At 41.3% G+C, this 13600-nt stretch overlaps 1 protein-coding gene and 1 long non-coding RNA gene across 2 annotated transcripts in view; both read right to left on the bottom strand.

Annotated features, from left to right (window-relative positions):
* Positions 1-316: 316 nt before the first annotated feature.
* LOC119170688 (uncharacterized) lies at positions 317-4194 on the bottom strand. The gene is made up of 2 exons (XR_005109717.2): positions 3018-4194; positions 317-1693 (listed from the first exon to the last, which is right to left on the bottom strand). It is a non-coding gene; the product is annotated as an uncharacterized LOC119170688 (long non-coding RNA).
* A 2155-nt stretch (positions 4195-6349) lies between these two features.
* Positions 6350-13600, bottom strand: part of LOC119169718 (uncharacterized) — a 28929-nt gene continuing 21678 nt past the window's right edge. Inside the window, exon 2 of the mRNA XM_075885574.1 lies at positions 6350-12955. Within this exon, the coding sequence (XP_075741689.1) occupies positions 12127-12955 (829 nt within the window). The 3' untranslated portion in view covers positions 6350-12126. The remainder of the gene's footprint in view (positions 12956-13600) is intronic.

Raw genomic sequence — 13600 nt, 5'->3', positions numbered from 1 at the left:
TATTTGTTAGCACAGCTTTTAACCGTGGCTGGGATTCGATCCAGGGACCAAAAGAAAGGTAGCTGGGGGGGGGGGGGGGGGGGGGAAGGGGGGTCAGGTGCAGTGGTCGCCAGACACCAGTGACTTCTATCTGATGACATGCACCTAAAGAAAGAGAGACAGAGAGAGACAAAATATAAATAGACCCACAAGCAAAAAAAGTCATGGAATATCTACAAAGTGAATGCTTACGAATGGGCGAAGCAGTCAGATTGTTTGGTGTTACTGTAAATCACCTGTGACATTGACAACTCATGCATATCAATGAGTGACAAAGCAGTATACAGTTATATACGATGTTTATTGGTCATAAATTGTATGCTATTCTGAGTTGTGAATTACATTTGGCCTTCATTATTACTGATTTTTGGTAACGCGTCTAGCCTGAAGTTGGAGAAGATGAGGTCTGTGCACGATCTCCTGGTGGTTGTTTGTTTTCAGGCACACAAAATGCATCGGAGAGCTTCCTGTGACGTCATCTACTGCAAAAGGCAGTCGTCTGTGATCATCATCATCATTGTTGTCATGGCGCATGGTGGGTACCTTGCGTGTGCTGCGCAGCGATTGGAGAAAGAAAATGTGTGGTCTGGAACACGCCTGTTCTTGATCGTCGTGACGTATAGAGGGCACCTAGCATGTGCTGTATTAGAGATGGCTAAGGCACGACCGAAGACAGGCATCATCATCCATAAGCTGCTACGCATCTAAAAATAACCAGGCCTACAAATATTGCTGGTATATAAAATGCAGCATTGAAATGTCTTCGAATTCTGAATCAGCTGTTGTCTGATACAGCTTCAGAAGGCGCCAGTGATTTGCGCATGAATAGCAAGTGCTCCACTAGCACCAATGGGTGCTCAATACTAGAATGACGTCATGCGTGCAATGCACAGTGCTGCCAAACGCACAGGGTCATTTTTCTCTAGCTGTCCATCATGTGCTGCATCTTTCCCATCACACAGTTATACAGGCCAGGGAAGAAAAAAAAAAAGGAAGCTTTTTCTTGGAAGATGTACATCTGCGTTTTCACGATCTAGAATCTTTTACATACTGATGAAAAATTAAATTACATGCTGATACTGCTGGAAATACAGTTGTCAACATTAATTTACAAAATAAACTTTATTCTAGGCAATTTTCATTGAATTATTACACCACTTTATGTGTATTTTAAAGCATCCTTTGTATGATGCTCACACATGGGTGAATTTGTGTGGTAGACAGTAAATGCAGCTTATGCTTAGGAGTTCAATCAAGAGAAGGCTCCTACAGATGATCTCACATGAGGCATACGAGTGCTGCCACCTCGAAATGCTAAACAAAGGTTTTATTTTTGTATATCGCAACTTGAATTTTTCATCAACGTCATAAAACAGTGAATGCACTAACCAAACCATTTTCATGCATGTGTGACTGCCATAGCGCTGTTCACTTAGTTGTTCAAGATACAAAACAACCGGGTTAACAGCTTAATATAACAGCACCGTTTGCCATCCATAAAATGGTCTATGGGGTGCAGTTGTGTGACAGTGACTTTGACTAAGGCTTGCAAAGCCTCTGCCGGGTTGGTGCTGATTTCACCCATATGCTGGCACATCACCCTGTCTCAGAAGACGGCAGACAACTGCCTCGATTGCCCTCCAGGAGGATGGTGCTGAGGAAAACAAGAGCGCACGTGACTGCATGTATGCTTGTGATCGAGATCACACTGAAAGTAAGCGGAGCATTCAGAGAAAAAAAAAATAAGAGAAAAAGGGCTCAACATCAGGACATGCACGCAACGCATCTTCTTTCCCGTGTCACCTTTCCCTGCTTATCCTCCAGCGTGTTTATTGGGATGAGAGAATAAAGAACACAATTACTGCATGCAAGAAATATTTCTAACTCAGTTTGTACTAGAAAGTTCCAAAAACTTTTGCACCGATCGATTTATAGCAATAAACTCCTATAGTGAAGCCATTTAATGATTACTTGGAAAACAGTAGCCAGCCACATTAAGCTAAAGGTTGCATATGGTAGAATGGACATTAAAGTATATCACAAGTTCATATAAACAAAGTGGGATGATACTAATGTGTTCCTTTGGTCACTCATGGGTTATATTTGAAGTAGCAGATATGCTTGAGTTCCCCATAAAACGAGAAATATCCGCATGCACCGTGCCACAATGCTTCGCAACGTGAATGATTTTTCTCGAAGCTCATAACTTTTGAGAGCATCAGCAACATTTAAGTTCAGAACAGTTTTGTTCGCATGTAGTATGCGTACGCAACATTTAGCTGCAATCAGATAAATAGTTTGAAAAATAGTACACAGAATCACAAAAAGTATGAATCCAAGTAGAAGTTTGAGAAAAATATTTTTTGATGTTCGCACTTTACTTAATTTAGTGCAGGAAAACATAGAATTTCTAGCATTGTTGCTGGCATGTTCAAAACTATTCATGTATATTGTTCCCGTTTTTTCTTGTACTTGGGCAGAGTACAGGGACATAGCAGAAATTTTTGTGGGGGGTCTCCAACCAACCTTCAAGCATGTTTGTAAGTGGTCGTGTACAGGTACAGATGCAAAATTGAAAAAAATTCCAGGGAGGGCGTGGTCCCCCTTCGTCGTTTAGGCTAGTGGTGGAGTCACACAACTCGCATTTTTCGGTGCAAATGTACATAAGCAGGCAAATGTATTTTTCAACTAAGCGGCCTTGGCTACCGAACTGCAGAACGCGCTTTTGCTTGTTATCATTTAAGAATTCCCTGCATTTTCTGTCATTCATTCCCCACTTTCCCTCAGAATACCACACGTCCTACCACGAGGCACGACTTTCTCAGAGTAATATTTGAGAAACCTTTGCGGTGTTGGCCTTTGCCGACATGTGGAGGGATAAATGCACTTAAGTGCTAGAAACAGCATTCTTTGAACGAAAGTCCTCGTTCGGAAAATATACTTACTAGGAAGCCAATTCACAAACAAACAAATTCTACCTTGTCAGGCTGCCAACAAGCCGTTTATCCATCCCATTCAGGGCAACATCACAAAACACACCGGGAACAATCACAACAGCCTCTGGGAACAACCTCTTCTCTTTGCAGAGAATAGCTTCTGGGTTGCCCGCAGTGCGCCAGGTTGTTTAGTGCACGTTGACGAGAGCATATCACAGAGACGTTAATCACACTCACTGCAGATAGCGTTTGAGAATGACACCAAATCGCGTCCCATATCGACAGCTTCTTTCAAAATCACATCCCTCTTGTTGCACTTCTTACACCCACGAAAATATTTCACGAGGCTTCGGGTTAAGCTTGAAGATTATCAGACGGTAGACAGCTGTCGTGCCCGTGCTGCCTACACCGAGAGAGTGTCAGTCATGGTGCCAGCCGATCCTTTCACAAACTTTCGTGATTGACGCTCGCAGTTCGTGCCGGTTTCTCACTGTTCTTCTCGACAGTGAATACATTACTCCCGAAAGCGATTTTCCGGCCCGTTTGCTGGTTCCCGCCAACCACCGAAACGATGGAGAAGCTGAGGCACCAGCGGCCGTTGTTGAGGCATGGCATGCATACAAGCTATGTAAAGCTAGAGTGTACTAGAACTCTAGTACACCACAGAGTACACTTTAGCAAAGCGAAAAACACGGAAAACCCAGAAAAAAGCTGTTTTGTAGAGAGCTGGTAGAGCGCAGCCAACTGATTCCTCCGTGCACTAGAGTGACCACATTCTTGCAAAAACAAAAGACGTTACATATGCAAAAAAACTCCAATAAAATGAATATTATCTTTTTATTGCATAATATGTACAAGTTTTGTGACAAAGCAGCAAAAATAGCGCATCGGTTGATACGCAATCTTTAACCGTCAGAAAGCACTGCTTTGCGGCGCGAAATTTAAGTTCGCTGAATGGCTTAGGATATTTTTTTTCTCCACGACGGAGGAAGGTGCCGCCCGGGTCCAAGGACTTCGAGCGGTCAACTGAAGCACCGCCATCATAATCGACGGAAAGTGGGAAGGAACAGGGGTTAATCTCCTCTTCTCCCACCTCGTCTGGTGAAAACTGCCGGAGTTCAAATATAGTTTATTCATTCATTCATTCCATGACTGGAACATTGCGTTTGTTGTAGTTTTTTTGATGGAGGCAAAAATGCTGTGGGCCCGCGTGCTCATATTTAGGTGCACGTTAAAGAACCACAGGTAGTCGAAATTTCCTGAGTCCTCCACGACGGCTTCTCTCATTATCATATTGTGGTTTTGGGATGTTAAACCCCACATATCAATCAATCGATCAAGCGTTGGTTGTAGTTGGTAGTAGGGTAGTAGTGGTAATTGAAATATAACTGCCGTTTTTTGCGGCAGTTCGCAAGGGAGCATGAAGCTGCGTCGTGCTCCGGTACGAGAAGTATAGACATTTATTTCAGCCAAATCTAGAAGCCGAGCATATCGACTTACCGTCTGCGCGCGCGACCAGCCGACGCTGTATTCCTTCGGCGCCGATCATGCAGTTGAGCAAGGTGGTTATGGCAACGATGGTGAGAACAGTGTGGGAAAGGATAACATCTGTATTGTGGAGCAGGTGGGCAGTAGTTTAAATGTGCCATAGAATACACTAGCCATAGGCCGAGAGTTTTCATTTTCCCAGAGGGGGTGGGGCGCCCGATTTGGTCTTGCACATTTCTGTTTCAAAAAAAAAATTTTTTTTTCTGATGCGCATGCGTACATCCAGTACTTATTTTGCACAAAAGCCGCGCAAATAGCCAATTTTCGTCATACTGTGATTTCGATCTCAATGCGACCCCGGCGTCAGACTCCCTACTTGTCATTGCTCCATGATCCACATTTTCGAAGCCTGAGAAGAAAAGGAGCCGGCATAGACAGTTTTCTGTGAAATAGCTGCAAGAAGATATGTTTAACAGTCTGTTGGGGATCAAATAACCAAGCTTTAAAAAATATATATCCCGGGCTTGCTCTAAAGAGAAGGCTCTGTCCCCAAGGATGCAGCCCAAAGGAGGCCCGAGCCCCTCAGCCCCCCTCGTACTCTCCGCCTATGATGCCAGCTACAGCATCCCCCACAACCTATAGTTCTGGGACATTTGTTGCTCACATTTATGAAATTACTTTTATTGTGCTGCTGTATATTATACAACCATTTTCCGATTGGGCACTTCGTGTAGAGCAAAAAAATGTTGCCCCCATTGGTTGCTTCGCTTAACAGGTCGAATTCCAATTTAATAAGGTTTCGATTAAACTAAGTAAATTGACAACTTTAGCGACTTCATGATATCTACGTGTATTTTGTTCACATGTTTTAGTCATCTTCGCAGGCCACCTTTAGCTTTCCACATGTGGAAGAGTCTTGGCACCTGTTAATATTTTGTTGCAAACCGTCAACATGCAGTGCCTGAAATGAATATTTAACAAAACTTACGAGGAGATTCCCAGCCTATTCGAAAGCTTGGGTGCTGAAATTTGTTGACACATCCTTGTTTTTAGGCAATCGATTATAAAGAATCTAACATTTTTCAGAAACTGTCGCGCCGTGAGCTAGAAGGGGTAGCGTTTCACCCACAGGAAAGGGGTGTGCAAAGCATGCAAGCCAACGCTCGTGTCTCTCAGTCATACTCACTTGCCCCTATGATCGGTAAAATCAGAAAAAACAGTAACAGCATCAAACAATGCTCACCCATAAAGTACAGTTTGCCACCTTCGTGAAAGTGGTGGTAATGGGACGTAAAGAAGAGGTGGAAAAAGGAATGAGTTAAATAGGAAAGCGGGCACCTGCTTCTGCCCCTGGTACGCTTGACATCATGGCCGTCAATTCGAGTTGCTTCGCGCGTGCTGGTGAGGAGCCACCGAGCGCTAACATTATTCTGAGAATACAACCAACCGGCCAATTGATTGATTTGTGGGGTTTAACGTCCCAAAACCACTACTTGATTATGAGAGACGCCGTAGTGGAGGGCTCCGGAAATTTTGACCACCTGGGGTTCTTTAACGTGCACCCAAATTTGAGTACACGGGCCTACAACATTTCCGCCTCCATTGGAAATGCAGCCGCCACAGCCAGGATTTGATCCCGCGACCTGCGGGTCAGCAGCCGAGTACCTTAGCCACTAGACCACCGTGGCGGGGCAGCCAACCGGCCAAGAATATATGAAATTAACTCTGCTTTTCAATACAATTGCATATTCAGAGTGGAATTTTCACGCTGTCAGAATGTGTTTTTTAGCATACATTTGTTTAGCATCCCTTTAAACTAAACTTGTGAAGCACCTATAGACAGTTCTATACATGAAATAGGAAGGTCTTTAATATTGGCCAACTAATCAAATCAAATATTTTTATTTTCCACAAGAAATACAAATTTTCGAGAGGTTCCTTTACTAAAAGCTGTTATAGAGTGCTAGACTAGACCATGATCCCTTGACAATCAAGGCAGAAGCATTGGACTAAGATATGTACATGAGATACAATACATAGTGTAGGTATATAGGTCAAGGACGCAATCCACGCAGCCAAAAAAAATATAAGAGGACAGGACAGAACATTCCGTTTCCACCCCCCCCCCCCTTTATTTACCGTCTACGTGGGTTGCATCCTTAACCTTTTTTTCAGCATGAATCAACTGGCTCAATAACGCATTCTACCTTTATGCAAAATTGCTGCCATCTGCTGGCCATTGTGTGCATAGCCGCCATGTTAGAGGCTCTGCGCGTACAGTCCGCATGTGTTTACGTATGCATAAACGTAGGATGTATCGGTGTGAAGAATGTTTTGGCTGATAGTACGAATGCCAACATATTGCTGTGTCCCTTGCTGTACAGAGAGGAAGTCGAAATGCTGAAGGAAAAAGGCTAGCTGTAAACTTTGGCACCCGTTATTCCTTCAAGCTCATGATGTTTCCAGCATATGAACTCCGGCTACTAGTCTCGTAACACATATTTGCGTTCTCATTTCTAAGAAAGTAACACAAGCAATAGCAATTTTACTAAGCTGAAGCAAGGCGATTTTTTTAATGTGTTTGCTACCAGCCGTTTACCAAGTGAAGGCGACTTTTTCGCTTCATGCAGAAGCCACGTTCATGCTACACGTTTTATCACAGCTAACTGCACATGCCTAGATTTCGTTGAACGTGTTGTTTCGTTTATTACGTTTCAGTAATGGCAGACGTTGAATTAAAAACAAGTGTGCGTCATTGGTGCATTCTGAGAAGAGATAAGACGATGCTAAAGCATCTTTGTTTCATGTTTTGTTTTTGCTTCTGGAGTGTGACAAGCTGCCATTTATTGGGATGACTTGTGGGTGACTGTGCACATTTCTCAAGCATTCAATGTGCTCGGCACATTCAACAAAATGCAGGCACGTGCAATTAGCTGCGATAAAGCTTGTTGCATGAAGATGGCTTCTGCATGAAGCGTTCGAGTCGCTTCATTTGGTAAACAGCTGCCTTGCTTCAACGTGCAGCCATTTGTGGGAACACAAGTGAAAATGCTTCTGCACATTTTATTTTCTTGGAAAGGCGAACACAAAGACATCTTCAGGAGCAGTAGCCGAGAGCCGAGCACATTCTCAAAATGCCGCCACTTTAAAAAACTAACAAGGGGAAACGTTTACGGCTCACGTTTTTTCCTTCAGCATTTCTAATTCCTGTCTGTGAGCAACAAGGGACGCAGCAATATTGGGACGCAGTATTGGCGATTATCAGCCAATACACGCCTCATGTCGGTAGGCCTCAGGCACATGCAAACGCATGCAGACCTTACGGACTTCATCACGCTCAGCCTCTAACATGGCGGCTATGTACACGACGGCCGACAAATGGCAGAAATTTTGCACAAGGTCTATTAGTAACTGAGATATTGTGACATGACATCTTATATGACATAATAATTTTACATTTTTAAAAGTTTACTTATATAAACATCACATATGACATATTACTTTTATATTTTTAAGTTTACTTATATAAACATAATATACACTTTTATACCTTAAAAAAAACATGTCCAAGGTACATGAACACCAGAAAAAGACAACAAATAAAAACATGTACAATCACAATAGCTATATCTGAACATAAAAATAAAGAAAACTGCACAGAAAAAATGTCGATCATTATCAGTAGTTATTACCAAACAAAAACACAGTAAGAACAGAAAATATTAATATCAAAACTGAGTTCTTGATAAATGTTCTGAATTATACAATGTATAACAAAGCCATCAATGAAAACCTTGCAGCAAGTATGTTTCTTGATGTTGAGAAAGTCATTGCAAACTTATCAAAAATAATTCGATTTCTTGAAACAAGAAGCTTGCCATGTGACTGCATCTATTCGGAATCATTGGCAACTTGTAGCGATGCAAATTTGAAATTATTGCAAAACCTGCAAATGTGCTTTATGTTGGTGATCACTGTGCACACACTAACATCTCTCGGCGTTAGATGTGCAGTAATTTGAATAAATCACTTGAAATAGTGAGAACAAATATAAGATTGCAGAATTAAAACATGCACATTTTCATACTTAATATGATAATCCCGGCACACAAGTCAAGTCGATGTGCAGTAATCTAGTTTGGCTACATGTCTAACGATCTTTCTATGTAGCATTTGATGTTTCACTAAGTTTTTGTTGCAGTAGACCACACCAACCTATAACCATTTGTGTGAAACAGAAAGAGGGCATGACATATTTTTTGTAGTTGCACATTTGTATTAGACATCTGAAATTGGGGCAAACTAGTTGTACACTAGTTCACTAATTGTACACTAGTCCAGTTGTACACTAGTCTTGGTTTGGAAATAACTGTATTTCATTTGTCATTAGTTACAGTTTACTGTATTTGCTACAGTAGCAATGCACATAGCACATTTTAGAGGCTACATAGTGTCAAGTGTTATCAAATGGAAGTGTTGATCATGTACCAATCTGTGCTGGTCATTTAATTATTCTTAACTTGTACACTGTAATCTCAATATAATAAACACAGATATAACAAAATATCTGTCATAACAAAGTAGGTGCAGATTAGTCTTCAGATAGATATAGTGTTAACACACCTTTATAATGACTTTTCAGATATAACGAAATACTGGTTATAACGAAGCAAATAAAAAATAGCCTTGCAATATATACAGTGTTAGAGATAAAGCTTTACAATGACTTTTTGGATATAACAATATAACTTTTGCACAACATGCAACTTTGTTATAATGAGGTCTGAGTGTAAATGCCAGAGAAATTAAGGTAGAATTACTATTCTACCTTAATTGCTTCAAGGTGAACATTCTATTCTAACTATTGCTTCAAGGTGAACATCTGATTATTCTATCAAGTGAAACTGGCACTAGTAGTGCAGCCTTTCAGTGATTAAACCATTGGTGAAAATGAAGCCACTCAGAAGAAAAAAAACGCAATAAAAAGCCACGTCTAACAGCCAAGCAAGTGCTCAAATCCAACGTGCGGGAGCTGCTTTTTAGCATCGTCATATGCGCTACACAAAACACCACTTAGATGGCAATGTTAACAATGCTTTAGTGCAGCGTTGTTATAAAACTGATCTACAGGACACAGTAAAACTAATGTACAGTGCACAGCAAGAATCGGAGAATTTCTAAACCTACGATTGTTGAGAACATCTTCTTCAAATGAAATTTCACTGTTATGTAATGTACTTATAGACCTTGTGTATATAAAAAACAAAGAAGAAATTTCGAGAGTGATCGCAAAACTGCCAAAGTCAGAGTAGGGACAAATGCAAGAGTCAAAATGCAAGATTAAACACAGCATTTCTATAATAATGATTAATAACAATGAAAATTTGTCAATGTAGTCACACTCAGTAGCCGCAAAAAATGAGCACATCAGAACCATAGTTGGATTTCTCTTGAAACGTTAAGAGTATAATCAAATGTGAATGATGTCATATATCTTTAGTACAAGCATCGTAATACCAACAACAAACAGCATTTGCCAAAAGCACCAATTTATTCACTGTAATGAAACAACCTTAAGGGGTTCATCAAGCCACAAACAGTTATATGCCTAATTAGCAAGGTAGCCAACCAGGTTTGTTGTTTATTCGTACTGACAATAAACAGTGAAAAAACAGTGTGCTTTTGATCTCAGTGTTTCGTCACACAATTTATTATCAGTCCAACTATTGTATAGGTCATAGTATGCAAAAGAATAACTGAAAATTTAGCAGATCTGGCACCCAGTGAGAATCGCTTTCAAGTGAAGTGGCGTGCGAGTAATTGTCTATGCTGCATTTTTTTTATTTCAGCCAAGTGCATCGAGGCAGTTCGACACGTAATTTTTGGTAGTTGTGCGCACATCATGGGCCTGCCAGGAATGTCAAATGCACTGGCATTTTCACGAGTAACATATACTCTGACTTAATGTCAGTACTCACGTTAGAGCAATGACGTTTTAGTATTATGGAAATGAAGTGCACTTTGCAGTGAAATGATGTGATTATCATTTTAAGTTTTATTTGTGTATTCATGAGGGGTCAAGGAATGCTTGAATATAGCTTGCTGAATCATAGAAATACAAACGTAATGTTTATTATTTACTGGTGTTAAAATACAGCCATTACTGGAACTACAACTAACACTATTGTGATATACTGCCTGTATCATAGGAGCATAAATGTAATGTTTACTGGTTCGTTATAGAACTAGATAGCCTGCAATGCAGCCACAACTGATGCTGCACTGACATTACACCTGCAAAGGGTCCTTTTCCAAAGCAGTTTAAAGAACTCGCATAGCTCTGTGGTAGAACACCTGATTTGAATGCAGAATGCTTAGGTTCAATTTCTTCTGGAATCATAATTCTTTATTCTTAGCGTTTTTCGTGTCAAAGCTGCCGATGTTGGTTTTCTTAATGCTCTCACGTGTAAATTACTAATGTCCATCCTTGCTATTCCTGGGTAGGTATGAACTGCCAATCATCTGGGGCACATACTGTGGTCTGTGGTATGCGGATATGTGCCACATGTGTCTGCAGAGAAGGAATCAATGACGTATGTGACTGGATTCTCAATTTATTCATGTCATGTCTAGATACTTATACTCAGCAAACCCTCTTACCCTCCCATATCAATTTAGGTGTATACCTAGTTCATGAGGCGACCACGATGGTACCCAGATGTAAGCGGCTAGATGGAAAGATTAATACGTAGACAGAAATGCTCAATGTGCCTTTAATTGGCAAAGAAATGCCTTGCACTTAAAAAGGTCTTCAAAAATAATTTACACATATAGAGTATAGAGGCAACAAAAATGAGCTTGAAGTAAAAAGACTACCTTCCATAATTTGCCAACAGCCGTACAGAGTGCACCAGTTACACCAATGCAGGAGAAGCAATGTAATATTCCAGCACTTTTATCACATAATTGGCTAAATTTTTTATTACCTCGCCAACTTTTGTTTGAAGAGACAGACAGAACACAATTACACATGAAGTTATTCACAGTGTTTCAATGTGCTCTTAAAGAGTGTATTCGTTAATTATGAAACCACAAAATGAAACTTGTAGTATGCTAATTATAACCAAAGACAAACAGTGAACTGCTTTTAGGTCCATAATGACCAATAAAGAGAAGTATAATCAAGGCAGTAGCCACAAGATAAAGACCATGACAGTCTCGATACTTGCATTTGTCAGTGCACAATGTGAAGATTCGCAAAGAACTAACTACACAATTCTTATGATGTGTACATGCTAGAGCACTAGTTGTCACTGAGATAAGAGTTCCGGTGAAATGTCGCTGACCGTACATGGCGCTCAAAATATCCGCATTGACCAAGCCATATAGACCATTCAGTTCATTCGTTTTTGCAAGTCCTTTGCCTTGGTGCACCCTCATTTCTGTTCCCAACCACAGGGAAGCCATCTGAAGATCTCCTCAGGTTAACCATTGTCCTTTCCTTACCATGGCGATACCATGGCGTGAGCGATGTGACTAAACATCGCACTGACACACTCACTCTAATGTCGTGTGTGTGATCGACTACTCCCTCCCCTGCATGGCAATGCTCATTGCTTTTGTCCAGTCATACTTTGCCCTTTATATTCCCAATTCTCTGTCCTCACTTGTCCTTCTCCACATGTTCCACTTGGGTGTCTATTGAAGGTGCACTTGCATGCTCACGTTCATGCTGATGCATGTGTCTTCTGAGGCTGGACTTATGCACAAATTTCTCTGTGCATTGAGGGCATTTATATGGTCGCTCGCCCGTGTGGGTGCGCAGATGATCCTTCAAAGTGGACCGTTTAGAGAAGCTCTGGGGGCATATGTCACATTTATATGGCCGCTCACCCGTATGAATCCGCACGTGTTCCGTTAAATTTTGTTTTGCTGAGAAGCTCTGGGAACAATGGTCGCACTTGAACGGCCGCTCGCCCGTGTGGGTGCGCATGTGTTCTGTTAATGAACGCCTTGCAGAGAAGCTTCGGTGGCATTCACTGCATTCGTACGGACGCTCGCCCGTATGAATTCGCAAATGTTCGGTTAGTGAGCACTTTACCGTGAAGCTCCGCGGGCATATGTTGCACTTAAATGGCCGCTCACCCGTGTGAGTGCGAAGGTGTTCCGTTAATGTTTGCCTTGCCGCGAAGCTCCGAGGACACATGTGGCATTTATAGGACTTCACGCCTGCATGAATGAGCAGGTGTTTTGTTAATGAACACTTTACAGAGAAGCTCATAGGGCACTGGTTGCACTTATAGGGCCGCTCGCCTGTGTGAACCCTGATGTGTGTCTCCAGATGTGACAACTTTAACGTCGTATAGTCACAGAACTGACACTGGTAGCCTTTTCCTGGATGGGGATCTTCACCATCTGCAGCTGCTGGATTGCTGGAAGGTCCCAATGCTGCACAAACGAAACCAGACCAGTCATTGAAATACTTTGCTTTTTATGTTATGCTGTTATAATGTGAACTTAAGCCATGTGGTGCTATGTGGTACTTTATACGAGTCGTGCAGTTTAACATGAAAGTAGCGATTAGCTTAAAACCAACTCGTTCTTTGATGACTACATAAAACCATGTTATCAAGAGTTTTTGTATTTCTCTCTGATCAAAATGAGGCTGTTGTGACTGTATCATGAAATACAGAAGGTACGATATGAGATAAATACTGATTAACACTAATCAATTGAGAAGGTTTCAAGAACAACTTTGAAAAATGCATAGTGGTCACCCCTTCAGATTTGCTAGATAAACACATCAGAGATGGCTAAGAACCAGGTGAGTGAAACGTACAGCTGAATCATTACCATGAAAATAAATTTGCACACCAAGCAATCTGAGGGCTGGTTGGCAAGGCAATACTATGAAAGAACAGGTATGTGGCTCATGACAGTAAATTCATGAATTCCTGCATTTAAATTCAAATAACTCTCACAAAGTGTATGGCCAATAATGGTTGCTGGTTGGTTAACCAATGCACACAGGGGCTGATATGTTTACGTGCTATACAAGTGAAAGGAAAGCCTATAATCCTGACATACATTCTTAGATGGCCTAATGTTCTCATCTCTGTCAATTACAGCTTGACAAT

Source organism: Rhipicephalus microplus, chromosome 2 (genome assembly GCF_043290135.1).
Source record: "Rhipicephalus microplus isolate Deutch F79 chromosome 2, USDA_Rmic, whole genome shotgun sequence".
Classification (NCBI taxonomy): domain Eukaryota; kingdom Metazoa; phylum Arthropoda; class Arachnida; order Ixodida; family Ixodidae; genus Rhipicephalus; species Rhipicephalus microplus.
The sequence above is the reverse complement of the archived record's forward strand: the minus strand, read 5'-3'. Positions and strand labels throughout refer to the sequence as shown.